Source organism: Lynx rufus, unplaced genomic scaffold (assembly GCF_022079265.1).
Source record: "Lynx rufus isolate CCGP_SWC_20201006 ecotype Redwood Valley unplaced genomic scaffold, mLynRuf1.p SCAF_10, whole genome shotgun sequence".
Lineage (NCBI taxonomy): Eukaryota > Metazoa > Chordata > Mammalia > Carnivora > Felidae > Lynx > Lynx rufus.
Genome location: NW_025814824.1, coordinates 24,680,484 through 24,705,148, shown reverse-complemented (window position 1 = coordinate 24,705,148; position 24,665 = coordinate 24,680,484). Strand labels below are relative to the sequence as shown.

The window sequence follows — 24,665 nt, the reverse complement described above, 5'->3', positions numbered from 1 at the left end:
GATTTTTCAGCCTGTTGTTGGTGAGGTCTCTTTATTTCTTTTAACAATTTCAAGAGGCTGAGTAGAACTGCCCCTCCCCCCACCTCCTCAAGAACTTAGAAGAAGGTACATAAAAAGTTGCTTATGGGGGTGTCTGGGTGGCTCAGTAGGTTAAGCATCCGGCTCTTGGCTTCAGCTCAGGTCATGACTTGGAGGTTCATCGGGCTGACAGGGCAGAGCCTGCTTGGGATAGTCTTTCTCTGCCCCTCCCCCTCTGCCTCTCCCCTCCCTGTGTTGGCTGTCTGTCTCTCTCTCTCAAAATAAATAAATAAACTTTAAAAAGGTGCTTATGTAGTCAAGCTTTGTGGTGTGACTGGTTGTTGATTTCTGTGAGGTGACGTATCTCCATATCTTACATTATCATGATTGAAAGTAATGAAATACTTAGGTGCATATACTGGAGGAGAAGGGGCAGTTGAAGGGTAGTTTAAATTGTATTAGGTTTTACTATGTTTCATTATAGTTCTTAATGCTGTTATCTCAGGGTATTTACCTTGTAATTTGAATTGGTCTGAAAACTTACACTTTTATTTCTGAGAATTCTGGAATTTCAGAGATTCTTTTAAAAATAATTAGCTCCACTGTATACACCATGATATGATTACTTTTCCTAGGCCTCAGGATCATTCAGCTCAACAAACAAATACCAGTGGAAGCAATGTTACCACGTCATCAGCTCCTACGACTAACTCCACATCTGGTTCTGCCACTAGCAACCCTTTTGGTTTAGGTAAGTGTCCTTAGTTATTTTATAGGGATAGGGAAAAAAAACTCCTTTTCACCAAGGGTAATTTTGGATAAAATAGAATGAAACATTAAATCATTTCCACAACAATGACTATAACTTCTATAACTTCTTTAATTGTGGGTATTAAAAAAGTAGTTAGGAATACAGATATGCTTGGATAGCTTACGTTTGCATTTAACAAATGGTAAATAAGTGACTTTTTTTTTTTAAATAATGAAAGCGATGTAGTATATGTGTACCTGATCTGCCACATAGTTGAATCTGAGGAAGATTAGCTAATTGTTGATCATAAGCTAACCCCCTGAATATAATTTTCTTATTTGTAAAGTGAAGGACTCAGACTGCATCTGTGTCTTGAACACACAGAGGAGGGCTGGGGCCTGGGAGTAAGTAAGTGGGTTGGCTAAGGAGCTCCTGCATCAGCCAAAACCGTTTCTTTCTTTCTTTCTTTCTTTCTTTCTTTCTTTCTTTCTTTCTTTCTTTCTTTCTTTCTTTCTTTCTTTTTCTTTCTCTTCTCTTCTCTTCTCTTCTCTTCTCTTCTCTTCTCTTCTCTTCTCTTCTCCCATTTTCCCTTTCCCTTTTGTTCTTTTTAATGTTTATTTTTATTTTTATTTTATTTTATTTTTGAGAGAGAGGGAGCATTCACAGAAGAGGGGCAGAGAGAGGGGGGACAGAGGAGCCAAAGCAGGTTCTGCTCAGAAATCAGAGAGCTTTCTGCAGGGCTTGAACCCATGAACTGTGAGATCATGACTTGAGCTCAAGGCAGACACTTAACTGACTGAGCCACCCAGGCCCCCTTACTTACTTATTTACTTACTTACTTACTAACTTACTTATTGAGAGTGTGCAAGCAGGGGGTGGGGCAGAGAGAGAGAAGGAGAAAAAGAATCCCAAAGGGGCCCCGCTGCTATCAGTGCAGAGCCCAGCATGGGATTTAGTCCCCCAAACTGTGAGATCATGACCTGAGCTGAAATCAGTAGTTGGTTGCTTAACCAACTGAGCCACCCAGGTGCCCCCAAAACCACTTTTCTTACATTAGTTTTTTATACTGAGGTTCTGTGGAAGGTTTTGTTGGGGAAAAACAAGTATTAGAAACTAACAGACGTTGAACTAGATAGGTAAATGGCACGATGCTTCTTTCAGTTCTTAAGTTGTATGATAAATAGTACTTTGAAATGACATTTAAAAAAATATATACAGTTTTTACCTATCAAGGATTATACCTTTGCTTCATCCAGAAAAAGTTTCTTAATAATTCAGTTTTTTGCCAACTATGTTGGAAACATTTTAGGGCATGGCAGGGATTCACATTTGCCTTCCTTTTTTTTCTTAACTTTTACATTTTTGCTGCTCTTGTTTTCTAAAAATGATCATAGGTTGAATGTGTCTTCTTTTGGTATGTTTTAGATGGCAAAATTATTGACATGAACAATTCTAGAGAGATTAGGATGAAATGATTTCATGTTTAGAGTCATGAAAGGTATTGTTGAGGTAAATCTCTCTCCTCTTTCCTCATTTTAAAGGCAAAGAAATTGAAGCCCAGACCAGCTTTTAGTTAATTTGAGGCCATATATCTCCCCATTTCCTTCATTTCCAGTCTCATTCTTACTCCTCCTATCTCAGTTGCTTCTCTTCATCAGTTATTCCATTTAGCCTATATCATAAGTTAGCCTGTTTTTGGTGCCTGTTCTCACCAAGGTCTATCCTGGATGTAAATGCTACAGAATGCCACCACTGCCCTTTCCTTAGCTTTCCTTCTTAGCCATCTTTGGAAGAGGCATTTTCTGTTTTGTCTGTATTTCCCTTTCACTAAGTTTGCTGTGCTCTATTTTTTCCCACATCAATTTACTGAAAATTCCTTTGATAAGGTCACCATTGACTACTTAGCTTGCCAAATTTAGTGACATAGTTTTGTTTTAATTTAGTCTTATAAAGCTTACCAGTCTCTTCTTGAAATTTCCTTTAACTCCTGATACTGTTTTTCCCTGGTTAATTTTCTGACGGTTTTTTTCTGTCTCATTTGTGGGTCTTTTTTTTTTTTTCCTGGTCCCTATTGTTCTCCAGAGTTCTGTCTTGTCTTCTCTTACTCTACTTATTTTACCCAAGTGACATTATCCTCCTGTGTCTTGGTGACTCTTAAGTCAAGACCTTCAGCGCTTCTCAACTCCACGTCTTGTGTTCAACCCTCCTCTTCAATATTACCTGATGTTCTCTAAGTACGTTAGTCTGTTTGTGTTTCCTCAGAAAACAAAAGAAAACAAATGCAGAAACTCTTATTTTGCCTCTCAAACTACTACCTGTCCCCCACTAAATCTCTTTCCATACCTCTTCTTCTATCCCACCCCATGCACTTATTCCCTGTTTGACTTCCTTGAATGAATGCATTTGGTAGGTTATATAATTTTACAAAGTTAGCATTTTATGATAAGCACTCAGTCATCTTCTTGGATCTATTAGGTTTCTCCATGTCATAATTCCTCTAAAGAGACATCTGTTTCCATTGTATGTCCTGGCCTTTTCTCTCCTTGATTGGCAACAGCTCTGTTCTCACCAGAGTTTATAGGTGGTTTATAGGTTTACTTGTTAAACTTAAACCAGTTTTCTGGAAAGAGGTCATTTAGAAGTATAACCCAGTATATATTTTTCATCTCTTCTTTAATAGGGCATATTCTAGGGTGTTTCTCTGACACCAGCCAATTCTCTAATACCATCTGGGTGTCTAGTAGCTCAGTTCTGATGGTACCTACCTGGAGCTAGTGTCAGATCCCACAGATTTAAAGGACTTAGTCCAAGACTGCCTCTGCTTCAGATACCAGTCTAGGTCTGGACCACCTGTTGATCTGACCTGCAGGCTATAAATTGGGGAGTCTCACAGTTCCCCTCCAGGTTTGATAATTGCTAAAATGCCTCACAAAACTCAGGAAGACACTACTTATGTTAACTAGTTTATTATAAAGGGTACACTTCAGAAATAAACAATGGAAGAGAAGCATAGGGCAAAGTATGGGGATGTGGGAGAGTTGGGGAGGTCTGGTCATATCACCCTAATAGCACCTAGAAGTGTTCACCGACATGGAAGTTCTCTGAATCTCATTACTCAAAGAGTTTTTACAGAACTCAGCCTTTAATCTATCCCTTTTTCCTCTCCTTCCTGGAGGTTGGTGGGTGGGTCTGGAAGTATCAACTCTTCTGTCACTTGGTCTTTCTGGCGACCACTCATTCTGAGGCTAAGTGCCCCACCCTAAATGTTATTTAGCATAAATGGTGTGTGATCTAAAGGGGCTTATAATATGTAACAAGACTCTCCCTTCACTCTGGAAATTCTAAGGCATTTAGGATCTCTGTGCCAGGAATCTGGGATAAAGACCAAAAATGTGTTATACCATACAGAGGAAATTCATATTTTCGTTGTATCATTTCAACTTAAATATCAAAGTGAATAAATTTCTGGCTAATTTTAATTACAGAAATCAAACACGTATTTATGAAAGTAATAGGAATTCTCTTCACTTTAAAATGGTTTTCTGTTATGGACTGAGTCAGTTTTGCATTTTCATATTTTAGCACAATCATGTTAATGATAAAATTTCTGAGTTTCACTTATGTGCCTTTTTCTTTTATCTTAGGTGGCCTTGGAGGGCTTGCAGGTCTGAGTAGCTTGGGTCTGAATACTACTAACTTCTCTGAACTACAAAGCCAGATGCAGCGGCAACTTATGTCCAATCCTGAAATGATGGTCCAGATTATGGAGAATCCCTTTGTCCAGAGCATGCTGTCAAATCCTGACCTGATGAGGCAGTTAATTATGGCCAATCCGCAAATGCAGCAGTTGATACAGAGAAATCCAGAAATTAGTCATATGCTGAATAATCCAGATATTATGAGACAAGTATGTGGAAAGTTAACTTCAGTTCATTTAGCTAAAGAATTATGCACTTATTTCTCATTTAATTTTCTATGCTTAAGGAGCTTGCCTTTTGTAGATGGCTAAGCTGCAAAAAGAAATCCCAATATTCAGGAAAACTCAACAATGCACTAACTTGGACTGTTTGAACTTTGCATTTTCTGCTATATTTTAAAGACCACTGTAAATAATTATTTTGCAGATTTAAGAAAGAAAAAAAATCTGATTCAGGAGATAGGCATTCACTTAATAACAAAGTGCTTCTTTCTTGATGTTATTTGAATGTTACATTGAGGTGAAATCCAACAGGAATTATTTAAAATAATTTTCTGATTTAAATATTGAAAACTGCTAATTCATGGAATTAGAAAACTTGTAAAAATCAGCTGTGGTCGCTAACAGCTAAATTAATTGATGTGTATTTTGGGTGCCTTTTTATACGGATATCTTTTTCTTAGACATTGGAACTCGCCAGGAATCCAGCAATGATGCAAGAAATGATGAGAAACCAGGACCGAGCCTTGAGCAACCTAGAAAGCATCCCAGGGGGATACAATGCTTTACGGCGTATGTACACGGATATTCAGGAACCAATGCTGAGTGCTGCACAAGAGCAGGTGATGATAACAGTGGCCCGAAGGCTTGGGCACAAGGGGAGCTCCTGTTTTAACACAGATATGTGTGTGATTGAAGGGTACTTTTATATGGGGAATATGATTTTCATTAAAAAAGAGTTCCATGTCTGTTATTTAAAACAAAACCTTATTCTTCATGATTTTTGTGTCTTTTGTTACAGTTTGGTGGTAATCCATTTGCTTCCCTAGTGAGCAATACATCGTCAGGTGAAGGTAGTCAGCCTTCTCGTACAGAAAATAGAGATCCATTACCCAATCCATGGGCTCCACAGGCTTCCCAGAGTTCATCAGCTTCCAGTGGCACCAACAGCGCTGTGGGGGGCACTGGTAGCAGTGCTGCCGGTGGCACTGCTGGGCAAAGTTCATCTGCACCAAATTTGGGGCCTGGAGTAGGAGGTAGGCTCCTAACAGCTCACACTTTTTTTCTTTGTTGTCCTCACTTATGTGAATAATGAAAGCATTTCTTATACTGTTGTTCTTTGTGCTTCCGTGTGTGTGTGTGTGTGTACGTGTGTGTGACAAGTAGCTTTTAGGAGTTATCTTTTCATGTTGCAAGCTTTTAAATGGAAGCTTTAAATATGTAATGATTAGTATAACACTTGTGTGTGTTATAGTGGGAAGGGTTACTGAAGATTTCCAGAGTCGGTTTTATGTTTTTATATTCTCATAAGATGGTTTTGGGAGAAGTGGGTGGTCCTCTGATTTCAACACTTACTCTACAAGGACTTATTCTAGAAGGTGAGGAAATCTTAGAGCAGGAGTCGGCACATTTTTCCTACAAAAGGCCAGGTAATTCTTTACGCCTTGTGGGCCAAGAACAAAGTTGAGAATATTATATATGAGAGAAAATACATTACAATAATAAAAACGTAATAATTGAGTGTAGTATTTTTTCATAAGTATTTACTAATGATAGGAATGGAATTCTTTTTTAGGGATGACATTTTGCTTAATTGGTGTTCATTGTTTCCTGTTGTCAAAGCCAAATCGTATATTCATCTATTAATAATGTGATATGTAATGAGATTTTATTTATTCCAGAAGTAATGGTTTTAATAGCCTAGTCATCAGTTGGAAGCATTTATAGGATTCTGTTAGATTCTTCTTTCCTTTCAACATACCACTGCAGATTAATCACTTCCAATTGAAGGTTAGGTGGTAGGACCTTAATCAAACACTTAAATGAGTTTTGAAATGTGGAAATTTTCCTTGCACTTGCACTGAGGTAAAAAAAAAAAAACGCGGGAACAGTAGTGTGAACTAAGAACGTATCTACTGCAAATTAGTGGGAATGGAGATCTTGTTTTAATTTCTGACAGCAAGAGAATGTATAAAGCATTGCTTGTCATTTCAACAATTTCTGTTATTGTCAAAATGACTTTACCACAGTATGAGTTTCACATGTTTCCATGCTGTTTGCCTTGTAATTTTGAGTTGGATTCATTGGGAAACATTACCAACTCTCTAGCAAAAGGTAATCTCCCAAGTCATTCAATGTTTGGGAATAGTGGTTAAGTGGTTCAGAATTTCAATTTTAGCCTTGAGCTAAAAAAAAAAAAAAAAAAAAATTGCAGTAGAATTTTACCTCTTAAAAAACAAAAACCTTACCTCTGCCAAGCCATCAAACTGCTGCTCTGTGGTTGGGCAAGTTGGGATATTTCTGATAAAAATTCATGGAATTAACTAGGGCACACAGTTCACAAGAGTGAAATGGTGTTCACCATTTATACTCCTACTGCTTGAATAACATCGTAGTTTAAAATACTTTCCAGGGGGCGCCTGGGTGGCGCAGTCGGTTAAGCGTCCGACTTCAGCCAGGTCACGATCTCGCGGTCTGTGAGTTCGAGCCCCGTGTCAGGCTCTGGGCTGATGGCTCGGAGCCTGGAGCCTGTTTCCGATTCTGTGTCTCCCTCTCTCTCTGCCCCTCCCTCGTTCATGCTCTGTCTCTCTCTGTCCCAAAAATAAATAAACGTTGAAAAAAAAAATAAAATACTTTCCAGAGTGCCTACTGATGAATGAGACCATGAATAACCATAGTTTCTAAATAACTTATATTTTTGTAAGCTTTTTGTATCTGTCTAATCCTTTCAGTCCTCCATGTGTTTTTATTATCAGATATACACATCTTAGCTGATTCTATTTCAGGTTGTATTGAATTAGTATTTTTTTGACTCTGTTGTTGTTTTTTTAATGTTTGTTTATTTTTTTGAGAGAGAGTGCACACGTGTTTGAGAGGGTAGGGTGCAGATTGGGAGAGAGGGCTGGGTCGGGCGGGGGTGTGTGTGGGGGAATCCCAAGCAGGCTTCACGCTCAGTGCAGACCCAGACTTGGGGCCCATCCCACAACCCCCGGGATCACAACCTTAGTCAAAATCAAGAGTTGGACACTCAACTGACTAAGCCACCCAGGCACCCCTAATTTGTATTGTTTTTTAATTGAATATTGATGCTGAGCCCATATTAATCCCATGTCCTTAACTCTTGAGAAACTGTTCTTGAAAGGCTAATAGATTTAAACAAGTTTATTTTTTCTGGACACATTTATTTGGCTGCTGCAATCAAGATTTCATTAAGCATGCCACTTACCACTAATACACCGCTTTTCTTGTTTGGCTAACAAGCCACTTGGAAACTTAACTTGGTTGTAGCCTTATTTTTCACTTTTTTAACTTCGTAAAGAAATCTGGCTACGATGAGAGGACTGCATTTTAAATTTTGTATTTTTCTGACTGTTGCTTGCCTCCAAGTTGGGAATACTGTGATAAGTGCTTAGTCTAGCAGCATTAGAGTATATTGTATTTTAGTATCATTGCATAAAAATACAGTATTTTGCCATCTCATTTGATAAAATAATTCATGCTCCATTGTGCCTTAAAAGCACAATGTTTGTAGTCCAGCTCTCCCTTTTTCTTCTAGTTGTTATGTGACTGGTATGTACTGGTAGTAAAAAATAGAAATAAAATAATAACATGGTACAGCAATATGTGTAGTGTGAGGCATAACTGAGTCACAGTGGTCTGTGGTGCACTGAGCAGCAGTCTGGAGCAGCAGGAGTGTGCCACACACAGCCCCTGTCACAACTACTCAACCCAGTGTCTACAGTGCACAAGCAGCCATAGACTGTGAATGAGTGAGTGTACTTGTGCTCTAAGAAAATGTGGATGGACGCTGAAATTTGAATTACATATAGTTTTCGCATTTCACAAAATAGTTTTGTTTCTTTAACCATTTAAAAGTGTAAAAACCTGGGGCACCTGTGTGGCTCAGTTGGTTGAGCGTCCAGCTTCGGTTCAGGTCATGATCTTGTGGTTCATGAGTTTGAGCCCCGCATCGGGTTCACTATTTACTGTGTTAGAATACTCTTCGATTCCGGGATGTGGAAAATAACCTACCTAACTGAAACAACATGAGAAAATAGGAAAAAAAGAATTATTACCAACCCCCACCCCCAGCAGAATTATAATAAACTAGAAAGGTAAACAGGCAGTGTCGAATGTTTTAAGCCTGATCAGATTATACTGGATGGAGTGAGGGCAGAAGGGAAATGAAAAAGCTAATGAGTTAAGTTTGCATATAAGTTTGAGAATACAGTAAAACCTTGGTTTGCAAGCATAATTCATTCTAGAGACATGCTTGTAACCAAAGCACTTGTGTATCAAAGTGAATTTACCCATAAGAAATAATGGAAGCTCAGATGATTCGTTCCACAACCCAAAATACTCATATAAATAAATGATTACCATGCCGTAATATAATAAAATATAAAATATAGAGAAAAATAAACAAATTAACCTGGACTTATCGTGGCTGGTGTGAGGGAGATAAGAGAGAGGAGGGATGTTGTGTAGGACCACTTTCACTATCACTAACAGAATCACTGTCCTCTTGCTCAGTGGAATCTTTTTTCATGCAGCTATCAAATGATCCTTGCCTTTGCCTCCTTTTCAGGATTTTGTGGCAATGTGACATTGCCTTATTTGGGTGATGCTTTTCTTTTTTTAATGTTTATTTATTTATTTTTGAGTGAGAGAGCGTGAGTAGGGGAAGGGGCAGAGAGAGGGAGACACAGAATCCAAAGTAGGCTCCAGGCTCAGAGCTGTCAGCACAGAGCCCAACATAGGGATCGAACCCATGAACGGGGAGATCATGACCTGAGCTGAAGTTGAACGCTTAACTGACAGAACCACCCAGGCGTCCCTGGGTGTGCTTTTCTACAAAATGTTGCAGATTCCCACATTTTATGTATCTTCCTAGTCTTCATTTGAAATGAGGGATTCCTCCACCTTTTTCTCCTCCTCTGCAGACAAGATGCAGACGTAGACTTCTTATAAAACTTTGCAATTTCAGCCACTTGCGTACCTCATTTGTACTTCTCTATGATTTCCTTCTTAACATTCACTGTTATCATCTCCTCCTTAACGCCTTTCTTTTCAACCTTTTTCTGCATGGGAACCATTGTATACGCTTGGCATCAATGTTGAGATCAGTATAGTATTAATAAACTCTTGTCATATAATGTATTTGATAAAACTGGCAATAAGGCAGCAGAGGAAAGTGTCTGTATCTGCAGGCAGCCTGACCTAGAATGAAGCAAAGCATTTCTAAGCTTGTTCTTGCATGGAAAAGCAAAGGACTGTCCGTAGGTGCTTTTAAGTGACAAAAATACACTGGTGCCGGTTGTGGGCACCTTCCAACCTTCTGAAAAATCATTCAGTTCTCCCAAACACTGACTGTGACCTGAGACTAAGCATTCAGGCATAGGAGACGATCACTCACAATCCTTTAGCGAGAGAGAGAATGAATATCATTGGCTCAGTTGTGATCATGTGCTACTCGTATTGTAAGACATCGCCTGTCAAGTTAAAATGTATTAGAAATGTTTGCTCATCTTGTGGAATACTCCTAGAGCAAGCTACTTGCAATCCAAGGTTTTACGGTATATTTGAGTTTGAGTATATCTAGTCAGCAAGTAAAAATCTGGATACATGTTTAACAAAGTAGTTTTCAGAGAAAGTTCAAAGAAACTTTCGGAGAAAGTTTGGAAACGTTGGCCAAGACTCATTCACTTTATGGGGATTTTTCAATAGCAATGTTGACCACATCTAGTTTTTGCCTCTTAAATTGATTTTAGAACCTAGCCTTTCCATTAGATGTGATTTTATTGTAAATACAACCAGAATTTTTAAAATCGTAAGGCACCTGGGTAGCTCATTCGGTTAAGCTTCTGACTCTTTATTTCGCTCATGTCATGATCTCATAGTTGTGAGATTGAGTCCCACATCGGGCTCCTTGCTGAGCATGAGGCCTACTTGTGATTCTCTCTATCCCCCTCTTTTCTGCTCCTGCCCCACTTAGGCACACTCTCTCTCAAAATTAAAAAAAAAAAAAAAAAATCATAAGCCCTCCTTTACTGGTATATGTTGAGCATGTGGTTTTGGAGATCTTAGTTTTAAAATTCTTTTTTAGTTCAGTTGATTAGGAATTTGCATGCTCATTTGCAGTTCCTAAAATTATGCACAGTATATATTTTAAAACTTTCACTTTAGTTTGTCTTTTCCTTGATACAATGTGTTGTTTTTTTTAAACAAACTTTCAGCTAGTATGTTCAATACACCAGGAATGCAGAGCTTGCTGCAACAAATAACTGAAAACCCACAACTTATGCAGAACATGTTGTCTGCCCCCTACATGAGAAGCATGATGCAGTCCCTAAGCCAGAACCCTGACCTTGCTGCACAGGTGAGTTTGTAATTGTATTCAAGAGGGCTGTGCACTGTGAATTGAAATTGCATAATCAAATGTGATTTCGATACATTTGTGTTATGTTGTGTTAGCTGTAGAAAAGTAGGTAAACTGTATCTCTCAATATTTTGGACAGTTTGTTTCTTTGCTGTAAGTTAATTCTTCATATATAATTAAACAGCTTCATCTCTGCTATTCATTGGCTAGAAAGAAGTGTAGGTTTACTTTGTATCTACCTATATTGATTTAGGAGATGACTACAAAAGTTTTAGATTGCTCACCCTTTGGAAGATGTATTCTTTAGTGAAATGTAGATCTTGAAAGTGATTAAGAAGTGTTAATACATTTCTTGGAATACTTCTTTTATTAGGTCACATAGATTTTGAGTAATAGGTTCAAAATAGCAGTTATAAAATAGCCTGATATTGTTTATTTTACAGGCAGAAATTTGCAGGGACAGTGTTCTTATTCTTTCTGCTATAAATTTCTGCCCCCGAAGTTAGTATAATGGTCTTTTATTAATTTACTAATTTTCTAACTCATTTTGAAGAGACCGTAACTAAGGGAATTAGTGAACTCAACCTTGGCTGAACATTTAGGATCACTTTGGGAGCTTAAAAACAACAACAACAAACCATGCTCCATTCTGAGAGACTTTTATGTAATTACATTGCACTTCCTCTATCTATCCCCAAAGTTCCCTGGGTGATTCTGATGGCCCCTAGGTTAGGAACCATTGGAATTGAAAAACATTGGAGAATTGTTAAATAACCTTGATCATCTATAGTTCATATTTACTGTGTAGAGTATTAGGGATTTTAAAGATTTCCCGTTACAGTGTATACCCATTTGCAAAATTCTAAAAGCTTTTAAAGGTAATCAGTTTCAGGGCGCCTGGGTGGCTCAGTCGGTTTAAGCGTCTGACTTTGCTCAGGTCCTGATCTCACAGGTTCGTGAGTTCATGCCCCACATCAGGCTCTGTGCTGACTGCTCAGAGCCTGGAGCCTGCTTCAGATTCTGTGTCTCCCTCCCTCTCTCTCTCTCTGCCCCTCCCCCACTCATGCTCTGTCTCAAAAATAAACACTAAAAAATTGTTTTAAAAAAGTAATCACTTTCTTCATTATGTCAAATGGAATGATTTTCATTTTCTAAATTTTGGAACTATATGGATTTCAAGTACATAATGGCAGATAGCTTTGAGTTACAGTCCTCAGCAATAACTTCTGCCCTCTTTAATGTTTGTGAAATTGGAAATAGAGAACAAGTTTTTAGGTGAGTTTTTGTATACTCTTATTAATGTAAAAGTATTCTGAGTTATTAGTATTAAATGGTGTCGCTTACTGTGTTCACAGCACTTTTGTTTAAAATAAGTGTGGGATACTTCTTGATGATTGTGGTGGTGGTGATTTTTTGTCATATATGTCCCAAGTCTCTAGGATTTTAAACAGATGGAGTTTTGGACACAATTATATTTCTCAATCATTGCTTTTCTTTTACTGCTTGGTTAACTTTTCTTGTGGTTGTCTGTATTCAATATCTTCAGACACAGAGGCTTTGGGAAAGTGAGTAATTAAACATATTTAAAAAAAAAAAACAAAAGTGTTTAAATAAAAATAAATAAAATGAGTGTAGAAAAATATATATGTTGAGTGATCATATTTGTATGTTTTTAAATGTCTATTTGACTAATTAGCATTGAATGTGCATCTCGTTTAAGTTTTTTGACTTTAATAAGCACATTCTCAGCCATTTAATTGGCCTAACAACACTATAGAGTCATTTGAGCACTTTCATGTATTGTTTTTTCAACCCTAAAGCAAAATGGTAACAAAGAAGATTAGATACTGTAGACAGTTTAGAAACATTTACAACATACTCTGGTTATCAGAAGGTTTAAAGTTTGCAGTTTATTCTGATTTTGATTTTTAGATATTCAAAAAAGTCTGAGTATAAAAACTGTATTGTTGTATAGTCAGGTAAGTTAGGAGAAATATCCTAATCAAATGAGATATGATTTTCTGAGAAAGAATGATTCCATATAAGATGACAAGCTTTCTTAAATGACCTGAATCCTGAAAGATAAATGTGATAACTTGATTAATCTGTTTGTAATAAAAAGTTTTTTACTGGAGCCAATAAAGAAGCAGGTTTGTTGATCTCAAGTAGGTATTATTTTATTTATTGTGAATTTATTGGTCACTTTGAAATGAATATCGTATATCCATAAAACACTGGCTTCTTTCTGCTTTAGTTATTTTGTTGAAATTAACTAAATAATCCACTTTGTAACAATAGGCAGAGGAGGGAAAGTGGAATTCTCTATACTTCTACTATGTACATATAGTTAATTGCTCTCAAATATGGTTAACTACTTGAGGGCAAGGATCACTTTACTTTACCCTCCAGACTTTGGACTGGTAAATAGGCAATCAGTAAATCATTGTTAGTTGATTTTTCATTCCATGTGGGGAAAGTGATAAAACTTTTGTCTTTTTCAAAGCTATGAGAATTAGTTTCTGGTTATGCTGTGTATTGTAATCTTATTTTCAGGTATTAATGTTAATATTGACCCTGACTTTAATTCTTAACACCTATTTGAATGATAGGAGGTATGCCACTTTTCTCATCTCTGGTGGTAGTGAGGTGAAATCCAGAGGCTAACCTTGGTGTTCTCAAATGGATTTACATCTTTCGGGTCTTAACGTATTTTAATACTTTCCCCAGAGATCTGTTGGTGCTAGTCATGGGTTGATTTTCACCTAGCAGCTCCATTTCTCTGGCAAGTTGGTTGCTGTTCTGCAGTGTGTTATTTTTCTGGACCTAATATTAGCTGTCTTGCAGTAGGCAGGTAGATTTAGTGGTTCCAGATCTGGGTTGTTCTCTGTGCAACACTTGTGTGTTGAGGTGTCTAAGCAAGCCATGTATCGTTTCATGTATTGATGCTTATGTTTATTCTGTCAGTGTAGCAGAAAATGTATCCTCCTGAATGCCAGTTACCCCCATTTTTCTTTTAAGGGCAAATATTCACCTTTGCTCAAGGAAAATCCTAAGAAAATGATTGTTTTTATTTTTTAGGATATTGCATGTCATTATCATAATCACCATTCTCATTGAGAGAGAAGATGCCTCGTTTTTGTTTTATTTTTGTTTTTTTTTTTCTGGAGATCCCTCTTGTGGACAGTATCTTCCCTTCTCCTTTTTTATTCATGTTCTACCTTCCTCCCTGTAAGTGCCAGATTAGGCACTTGGGGGAAGATAGACTATTAAACAAGGTACATTACTTGTTTCAGATATTTCCAGTTAAAATTGTTTGAACACTTGCCCCATAGATGATGCTGAATAATCCCCTATTTGCTGGAAATCCTCAGCTTCAAGAACAAATGAGACAACAGCTCCCAACTTTCCTCCAACAAGTGAGTAAGAAAAGATGCTAGCTATCTTCGGTAATGATTTGCTTGAAAAAGTTTGATGATAAACATTTTCCTTGCTCTTCTCTGGCTGATAGCAAAACATAGAAGTTAGTTTGATAATGCTGTCAATTCACAGAGAATTCAGCTTGATCTTAACTGAGCCCCATTTCACTGCTGACCTTTTGCTTATATTTCTTAAACATAAATTCTGAGGAAAGGACCATTTTGTTTTTGCTTTTGAGGATTTAGGATTCTGAATGCTTCGTTAATGCCATAAACCATTTCCTTTCACTTTACTAACTTTGAAGTGCTTCATTGTGTCATGTTATGCTTTATGGTTTAACTAATCTCGAGTAATGGGAAGGAGCACTACCCTATCCTATTTTACAGCTTTGGTTTCTTTGTAATGTGTTAATTCCTCAAATTAATGGAATGTCTCTTTTTGAGGGGTAGATCTCATTTCCTCAGACTCGGAATTAGCAAGATTAAAATTGGCAGAGTTGTTCTATAAGGAAGGTTTTATTATAAAAAAATACTTGAGATTGGAATGGTATTTTATTATTTAAAAAGACAAAAGAGAAGTCAGTCTTGGTGTTTTGAAACTGGTAGTTCTAGGGCTTTTAAACATACAAATGATCTCAGGCCTGTAAGCCGTTATCCAAGGTTAGTTATTGTCTTTGATCTATTGTAATGATGTTAATGTTAGCCTATCTTTTTTGGTCAGTCAGGTGGTGTATATTTGGAAGTAGTGAAGCTGAACTCAGGACACACGTATTAACTTCAAATTCGGAACTATGGTTTTAGAGTGTATCTTACTGGTAAAATTGTTACATTGGCAACAGATAACGCTTGGTCAGGAGGAATAGGTGGCTTTCACCATATTACCATGTTAAATAAACTTGTGCAGTTGGAGGTTGTCTCTTAGAAATAACACTTCTATCTTCTGTTGGAGAAGGGGAACAGTTGTGGCTTTGGGAGCGTAGCTCCTGATTGTCTTTCATTATGAAAAATGGCTTTCATGCTGGACTTGGGAGGAGGTCAGTTAATGATTTGCATACTAGGTTTGTTGTCAAGGAGGAGGTGCTTGTGTTTATTTGGGGAAAGAAATTCTATATTACCAGTGTCTGGGAGTAAGGTTATAAATTTTCTCCAGAAACACAGCAAAGAAACATTTAAATTTTACTTTCACTGATTTTAATTCCCTTGTTAACCACCTGTTTTCTTTCTTCCTTAGATGCAGAATCCGGATACATTATCAGCAATGTCAAATCCTAGAGCGATGCAGGCCTTGTTACAGATTCAACAGGGTTTACAGACATTAGCAACGGAAGCCCCCGGCCTCATCCCAGGGTATGCTTATTTGGGGGCGATTTTGAAAGTGCATAGTGGTTATTTCTTCTCTCTGAGCATTTCATACTTCGGTATCGTTGTGCCTATTTTTGTTGGGATTGTTTTCAAGACCTAATTTTCAAAGTTGAAAATGCTCATTTTAAGAAGATAACAGCTTACCATCAGCTGGCCTGGTCTGGCCTCCTGTTGCAGGAGCTTAGGGTTTATGACCAATTTGTGCTTTCCTAGGTTTACTCCTGGCCTGGGGGCATTAGGAGGCACTGGAGGTTCTTCAGGAAGCAGCGGGTCTAACTCTGCGCCTGGTGACAACCCAAGTCCCACGACAGGAGCCACTGAACCTGGACACCAGCAGTTCATCCAACAAATGCTGCAGGCTCTCGCTGGAGTAAATCCTCAGGTAAAGATTCTTTTCTGCTCACATTTTATATTCCTTGTTGGAAACTTAGAAATTTCTACAAACAACCAAAAACAGAAAGAGACAGTCCTCCGGGGTTTAGAATGTCATAAAAAGCACACTCTTATAAAACAGGCATTACGAAAATGAATGACTTGGGTGTACTATTAGACACTGAATGAAACGTTAAAGTTGTAGGGAAGAAATGCTGCAACTTTGCCTTATTTGGAAGTTGCCTTTAAAAATGCGTTTTTTAGAGTCCCTCTTTGGAAATCACTTGAAATTTGTTGTATTTTATAAAAGTTTGTCAGGGAGGAACATACACTTGATTATCCCAAATACCTCCTAAACCTACTGTAACTACAGTTCTGTCTAGTCCTTGTATTTTGACTTAAAGAAAAAAATGCCACCTCACCTTACCCACTACCATCTCCTCTGGGAACTTGTGTAACATATGTAAACCTCACAAATACGGCTTAAAAATGTGGACTTCTAATAATGTCTTACATCTAGAAACATTTATTAGCTTTACTAAGAATCTGCCATTGTACAAAGATGGTAGCCATTTCAAACCGCTACAGTAGATTGCCCCCATAATTCCGCATGGCAGTAATACAGCATGCTTTCTGATTTTAAGCCTTTTAAAGAAACAGGACAGGGTTTTGTCTTATAGAAGTATTTGTATTCCCAATATATGGCCTCTGGCTCAGTGTAATATTGATGGAATAATTAAGAAAAGATTTTAGGTATTGGACAGAATTGTTATAGAAGTTGAACAGTCTACAGGCCTCCCCATTAATTATCACATCAGCCAGGATTGATTGATCATTTGTGTATTTTTGTCTTCATTTCTGGAAAAAGATTTGGTGCAGCTGTTTGTGTACTCCGTGGGCCTGGACCTCGAGCTGTCCTGGACACGTGACTGGCCAGTGCAGGCATCCGGTGCCCATTCTAAGCCACATTCGAACTTTAGAATTGTGTATGTGAGGACACTGGCAATAAGTACAAAATAAAATCATTAATTCTGAACTAATTTGTATATATACTTACATTTCCTGCATATTTATCAGCTTCTTAAATATATCTAATGGGTGATGTTTATTAAACGATTTTTTTTTTTTTTTAAAGCAGAGTTTTGTGCTTTATCTGACAGGATCATTTAAGTATAAATAAGACTACTTAAAGTAACAAAATTAAGTGCTAATGGACTTTTAAATATGTTGACCATGTTTCAAGAGAGCCAGTGCTTTTATAGCCTAGTAGAGCAGCATATGTTGTAAGAAAGCAATTAGAACTTTAGAATTTAGGTGTGACACGGACTGATTTTCCTTAGAGTTTTGGTTAGTTTTTTTTTTTTCTTTTTTATTTCCCTTTAACAGCTACAGAATCCAGAAGTCAGATTTCAGCAACAACTGGAACAGCTCAGTGCAATGGGATTTTTGAACCGTGAAGCAAACTTGCAAGCGCTAATAGCAACAGGAGGTGATATCAATGCCGCTATTGAAAGGTTACTGGGCTCCCAGCCATCATAGCAGCATTTCTGTATCTTGAGAAAATGTAATTTATTTTTGATAACGGCTCTTAAATCTTTAAAATACCCGCTTTATTTCATTTTGACTCTTGGAATTCTGTGCTATAAACAAACCCAATATGATGCATTTTAAGGTGGAGTGCAGTAAGATGTGTGGGTTTCTCTGTATTTTTTTTTTTTTTTTAACGGTGGGAATCAATGCTTTTTCATTTAAGGCTACTGCATGCATCAAACACTCTGCATTTATTGTAATTTTTAAAAAAAAAAAATCACCTTTTATAGTTGGGTGAACAGATTTTTGTCCTGCATCTGTCCAGTTTATTTGCTTTTAAACATTAGCCTATGGTAGTAATTTATGTAGAATAAAAGCATTAAAAAGAAGCAAATCATTTGCGCTCTATAATTTGTGGTACAATATTGCTTATTGTGACTTTGGCATGTAGTTTTGCAAACAAAATGCTGTAAGATTTATACTACTGAGAGTTTTTGCTTTATTTGTATACAAGATAGTATGCACATTTGGGATTGCATTTCTAGAAACATACTGCAATAGATTATCTGAGCAAAGCACTTGTAACCAAAAAAGTGGAGCTAAGGAAATACTTTAAAGCTGAGTATTTCCTAATTGTGTAGAATCTTACAGCATCTTTGATAAACATCTCTCAGCAAAAGTGCCGGTTAGGTTTGTTGGAAATATAGTAGAAAAGCTGATTCTGGTTATCTCTCTAAGGACATTTAATTGTACAGACAACATAATGTAACATTGTGTCAACATTCACAGATTGACTGTAAATTACCTTCATCTTTGCGCAGACTGAAGGGGCACTGTAGTACAGCCCAAAAGTGCATCTCTCTAGGACTCTTCAGCTTCTCCCATAGGTAGTTTAACAGGCATTACGATTTGTAATTGAAATGTTGCTTTCACTGAAAGTGTCTTGATGTTTCAGTTATTTTTAATTGCCATATAAAAATAGAACTATCTTTTGGGTTTATCAGTTTTCTCATGCACAGGCAATACATAAATTTAAAATGATTTGTGAGCCACTTGTTTCTGAAGTGTTTTGGTAGTTCTATTAAGAAATAGTTAAATATTGTGCTTTTCAGAGCCTCAGAGAAGGGGAGCTGGGGGCGGGGGGTGGGGGTCTCTCCTGGATTGGGCCAGCCTAAATAGTACTGGCAACCAAGATTCTGTTAGGATTTCTGTGCATATAGTGTAGTAAAGAGGTATCATTCAGGGGTGAAAAACAAAGAGCCGTTTTAACAATGTTGAATTCATTGGGCTGTTGTTCTACAGCCTTTTTCTTCCCTCCCCAAAGAAGTTCTGTTTGCCTAACTCTCAAACTGTTGGGGTGTGGTACATTCCTTTAGGACCAATTAAAACATAACTTTGGGGTCAGTAATATATTTGGCTGACTCTGGTTCAGTATTCTCTTAGGTCGTTATATTCTCTCATGTACAGTTACAGGAAATTAAAATGTTAAAGTAACCTAAAATGAGTTCAGACCAATAAAATCAAGGGAAATACAAGTTGAATTCCATTACTTCTGTAAGTTGCTTGCTATTAAAAAAGGTCAAGAGGCCAGGTTGCCCACCAGCCCGTGCACAGTTCTGACACTTTCCCCAGAAGGAAAACATGAATGACGATCAAGGGAGAGGCAGGACTAGAGGACGTTGTTAAGGATGATATTCATGTGTCTTTGCTCTCTCTGCCTTATGCCTCAGTGTGGTCAAGAAACTTTTGTACTGGCGAATGGTGGTATACAGTGTGGGGTAGTGTCATAACCAATTTGACAATTTATTAATCACAAAATAACAATAAATCTCTAGCTTTTACACTTGGTTTGTCTTGCCTCTTTTGTAGATAGAAAAAGATGTCTTCAAGACTACTGAAGTTGATTTACCCCAGATTTTATCACACTTAAACCATTCTTTATCAGTTTTTAAGTTTCCCCAATTAAAATGAGTATACACTGTATTGTGTATTAAAAAGATAACCAACTGGATGTCAGGTGACCTGGGCTCTGCTTGCTGCTTTTGGTACCTAACTGTTATTTGACTTTGAGTAAAGACATCATGATATCTTTGCTGTAAAAGTGCTGGTGAGGCCTGTTCAGCACACCGGACTGGGTGATCTCTTGAGTACCTTACAGCTGCTGCGATGGTACTATCTTGTTGTTTGGTTCTAATATGTTTTAGATCTAAATACCTTTTTAGGAGTTCAAAATACTTAAAAACTCTCAAAAGCATTAAGAACACTTAAAATATTTTAGGCTTACATTGTTCTCATATTGGGTTATTAATTGTAAATTGAATAAATAATGGAATCGTGAAGATAACATTTCAGAATCTTATTTCCCAAGTGCAAGATTTGTGGTACTGTAAACAAAGTGTAGAGAATATTGAACAGTCAGATAAATGGCAGTTGGCCTCTGGTGTTCAGAATTGGAGCGGCAGACTCTGCTTAAATATACGAATGAAAGGAGTCTTGTTTGGGGAGACATTATTACTATGTTAATTCAGTAGGCAAATTACAACAAAATAAGACGGATGAAAATGTCACTAACAGTAATACAAGTTAAGGGTGGCTGCATGTCTATGGTTGTACAAAACACAAGATTGTGTGGTTAAGGCAGGGAAATGCTGCATACTCTACTTCCTCTCTTAGAGATTAACACTAAACATGTTAACATCACCAGGAAGCCCTGCATTAAAGAAATCTGTTTAAAGTTGTCTAATCCATTCTCACCGAACACACCTTGGGAAAAGTGCCCTTAGCAAACCTGCACTTCTCTGGTATTGCACATGGTACTCTCTTCTCTTCTTGTATTTTATCTGTCGTCATGCTTTATGTAAAGCCTACCTGCCGTTCTTTCTGGTCTCGGATCTGAAGTCTTCCTAAGCCTTGTTCACCAGTGATTAATTTGAAGTGATTAATTTTAGTGTCAACTGCTGCACTCTGTCCCTCTCGTTTGCCTTACAGTTCTGGGTTTGGGTTGTTGTGTTTGTTTCATTGTTTTGTTTTGTTTTAATGTGTTTTTTCTGCTCTGAAATCTTGTTCGTTACTTAAGTAATATTAAATGTTCTTCCTTGACTGCACATTTGTATCATTCCTTTAATCAACCACAGGCAGCCATTGCCTTAGAAAGTTAACATTTATTGGACATCTGTTAAGTATAGGGTTCTTTTCTAGTTGCTCAGAGTATAGCAGTAAATAAAACATGTCCATTTGAGGTTTACATAGGAGAATGTAGGGAGACAACAATAAACAGAACCTATACATTTAGCTTGGTTAGGTAGTAACAGTGCTCTGGCAAAAAAATTAAGCAGAGTAAGGAGCCTAGTTCAGGAAGAAGGTGTTATTTATGTAGGTGGTCTGAGAAGGATTTATTGAGAGTGAGATTTAAATAGAGACATGAAGGTGACCTGCGAGGGTGAATAACTTTCCAGGAAGAGGGACAACCAATGAAATGGCCCAGTGATGGGAGCTTTCTGAGTGTTTATAGAACACAGGGAGTTCTGTGTACCTGGGCAAGGTGAGCAAGGGAGACAGTGCTGTAGGGAATATGATTGGAGACATGAGGGGAGGGGAGTGGCCTCAGATATGGAAGACTTAATACCACAGGTTTTGTGTCCCATCCTCAGGGTGTTCTGATGTACTGGTTCTGGGTTTGGAGGAGAATTTGCATTTCTAACAAGTTCCTAGGTGAGAACCACGGGCTAGGGGAACCAGGGTGGAAGCAGGGAAACAGGAGGTAATAATCTGGGCGAGAGATCACATGGGCTTGGACTGGGTTGGTAGCAGTGGAGGGTATTAAGAAGTCAGATTTGAGGTATGTTTTGAGGGCAGAGCCAGTTGAATTTATTGATGAATAAAACTGAGGTTAAGAGCAAGAGAGGTGTCAAGCAGGGTGAACAAGGTACAGACATCTATGGGGCGGAGGATAAATCTGAAGTTTTGTTTTGATGTGTTAAGTGGGATGTACTTGATAGGACATATAAGTGGAAATAATAGGAAGGCAGTTGGAAGAGAGAGGTTCAGGCTATGGCCAAGTTGTGTAGCTGCCAGTGTATATATCTGGTATTGAAAGCCAAAGAACTAGGCCAGTGGTTCTCAACCAGAAGTGATTTTGCCCTCCAGGGGGCTCTTGGCAATGTCTAGAGACACATTTCTTTTATTTTTTTTTTAATTAAAAAAAAATTTTTTTTTTAATGTTTAGTTTTGAGACAGAGACAGAGCATGAACGGGGGAGGGTCAGAGAGAGGGAGACACAGAATCTGAAGCAGGCTCCAGGCTCTGAGCTGTCAGCACAGAGCCCGACGCGGGGCTCAAACCCCCGAACTGTGAGATCGTGACCTGAGCTGAAGTCGGACGCTTAACTGACTGAGCCACCCAGACACCCCATAGAGACACATTTTTTAAAAAAAATATTTATTTATTTTGAGAGAGCGCACATGCGCATGAGCTGGTGAGAGGAGGAGAGGGGCAGAGAGACAGAATCCCAGGCAGGCTCCACACTGCCAGCACAGGGACCAACATGGGGCTCAGTCTCACGAAATGTGAGATCGTGACCTCAAGAGTCAGATGATTAACCAACTGAGCCACCCAGGCACCCCTGGAGAAACATTTTTTTGACATCACGATTGGGGCTGCTGTAGGCGTCCTGTGAGCTAGACATTTTGCAGTACACAGGATGGCTCCCTCAACTAAGATTTATCTGGTCCGGAATGTTACAGTGCCAAGATTGAGAAATCCTGACCAGATGAATTGCAGAGTGAGTGTTGATAAACACACTTTGGGAGGATTGAGCCTTCGTTTACTCTTACTTTCCAGTTGAGGGAGATGAGAGGAAACCAGCAAAGTAGAACTGAGAGGCCCTGAAAGCCAGGAAGGAACGCTTTCACAAGGAGGAAGATGGTAAATGAAGTGTGTTGCTTTACGTACTCGTCTTGGTTTGAATATCAGGAGCTACTCCCTTCGGGACTGTGATAGGGGTCTTATGGAATGATGAGGGTAAAACTCTGGTTAGAGTGCACCAAGGAGGTATCAGCAGACATAGAGTTCTGAAGTAAAGAGAGTCAGAGAAATGGGGGCACAGCTGTCGAGGAGAGTGGTGGTGGTGTGCAGGAAGTTAGCCTTTTGTATTCTTTTAAGGTGGGAAGTACCACGGCATATTTGTCTTCCAGTACAAGTGATTGGAGTGGGGGAAAGCTTGATTTAGGTGGAGAATACGGGGTAATTGTTTTCTACCAAAAAGTACAAAGAGAAAGGAGTTAACTAGCTTGTGATCCCCAGAATAGGTTTTATAAATAAGCAAGTACACATGCACGCACCCCTTTGTTACACAGGCTGAAGTGTGAGGGAAAGGCTTTCTTTGTCTCTCCAGCCATCATATTCCCTTCCTTTGTTTCGGAGTGGTACGTTCCAGCCCCTCTGAAATTTTTTTTGTGGCCAGCCCTTTCAGGAGTGATCAAAAGCACCCCCTGCCCCACAGCTTTTGTGTGATGGAAGAGGATGAGGTTGAGATTTCTTGCAGAGCTGGACAGCGATGAAACACGCGCTCAGATTGTAATTCCAATTTAAACTTGTGAACATTTGTTGTATTTCAGATTCCCCGATTGACACGTAGCCTGTCCCAGATCCACAGCACCAGTGTGTCTTACTTGCCACTCTGTGCTTAAAACAGAGCGAGGCACACGTTAGAGGTCCCAGTAGTTTTTCTTAAAAGGTCAGTGCTGAAGTACTTCTGTGTATTCAAGCTAGCTTTTTTTTTTTCTTTTTCCAAAGCTGCTCTGAGAGGGAAGGGAATTTCCCCTGTGCTGTGTTGTCTACTGCTTCGTAACAAACTACCCCACAGTTTGGGTAGGACTTGGTGAATACTGCTGGAGCAACTGCACAGGGGCTGGGGTATTTACGTTCGGGACAACTTCTTGCCACCGGTGTTTAATTCCTACGTTCTTTCACCTGGGAGTGTGGTCGGGGTCTCATCTCCTGTGCATGTGGGCCTTTGCACAGAGTATTTGTGCTTCTTTACAACATGGTTGATAGGTTTCAAGATCAAGTATTTCGAGAGACTTATGAACGCTGTCAGTTTTCAAAGGTCTGGGCCCTGAGTTGGTCTAATGTCATTTCTCCCATATTTTAATGGTCTTTCTTAGCTTGGCCAGATTTAACGGTCCTAGGCCCCACTTCTTGATGTGTAGAATGTCAAAGGATTTGTAACTCTTAATTTACCATAACTATGATCCCAGAAGGGGGAAAATGTTAGAGGAACACAATTTTCTTCAATGCTTACTCTTTCCCAAGGAAGAAGTAGTAACTTGCCTATGTGTAGAATACTGTAGAAGAACTGTGTACACTTGACTGAGCCCCTTTTCTGGTCTGCTGTCCTAGCACATGGTAATAAGGTTAGCGAGACAGGCTCTGCTTTGTGGGGAAAGCCTGTGGTTTGGGTTCTTTTTTGTTTCGTTTGGTAAAAATTGTGATAATCTAGATGCAATAAAATTCATTGCACTTAGAGTGTATAGTTCACTGGTATTAAGTAAATTCACAGTGTTGTGCAACCATCACAATCATACAGAACTTCATCTCCCCAAAAGGAAGCCTTATAGCCATTAATTAAGCAGTCTCTTAACCATTTCTCTACAACCCTGGCAGCCACTAGTCTGTTTTCTATCTGGATTTACTTCTTCTGGGTATTTCATTTAAATGGAATTACATAATATGTTTGGGCTTCTGGGTCTGGCTTCTTTCCCTTCATATGTTTTCCAGGTTTATCCATATTGTAGTGTGTATGAGTACTTCATTCCCTGTCGTGGCTGAATAACAAACACTCCATTGTATGGACAGGCCACACTTTATTCATCCATCTGTTGATGGACACTTCCACCATTTGGATATTGTAAATAATGCTTG

At 38.4% G+C, this 24,665-nt stretch overlaps 1 protein-coding gene across 4 annotated transcripts in view; it reads left to right on the top strand.

Moving 5' to 3' along the window:
• The window catches only part of UBQLN1 (ubiquilin 1), an 84,373-nt gene that overhangs the window by 24,176 nt on the left and 35,532 nt on the right, over positions 1 to 24,665 (top strand). Inside the window, exons 3-11 of one of the 4 annotated variants that reach the window (XM_047102656.1) lie at positions 654 to 769; positions 4,414 to 4,676; positions 5,150 to 5,308; positions 5,488 to 5,722; positions 10,943 to 11,064; positions 14,397 to 14,480; positions 15,712 to 15,827; positions 16,056 to 16,224; positions 17,601 to 19,585. In XM_047102656.1, coding sequence (XP_046958612.1) covers positions 654 to 769; positions 4,414 to 4,676; positions 5,150 to 5,308; positions 5,488 to 5,722; positions 10,943 to 11,064; positions 14,397 to 14,480; positions 15,712 to 15,827; positions 16,056 to 16,224; positions 17,601 to 17,753 — 1,417 coding nt within the window. In that variant the 3' untranslated portion in view covers positions 17,754 to 19,585. Of the gene's footprint in view, positions 1 to 653; positions 770 to 4,413; positions 4,677 to 5,149; positions 5,309 to 5,487; positions 5,723 to 10,921; positions 11,065 to 14,396; positions 14,481 to 15,711; positions 15,828 to 16,055; positions 16,225 to 17,600; positions 19,586 to 24,665 lie in introns of those variants that run through there. The other 3 variants (XM_047102648.1, XM_047102672.1, XM_047102664.1) reach the window with 3 other exon arrangements.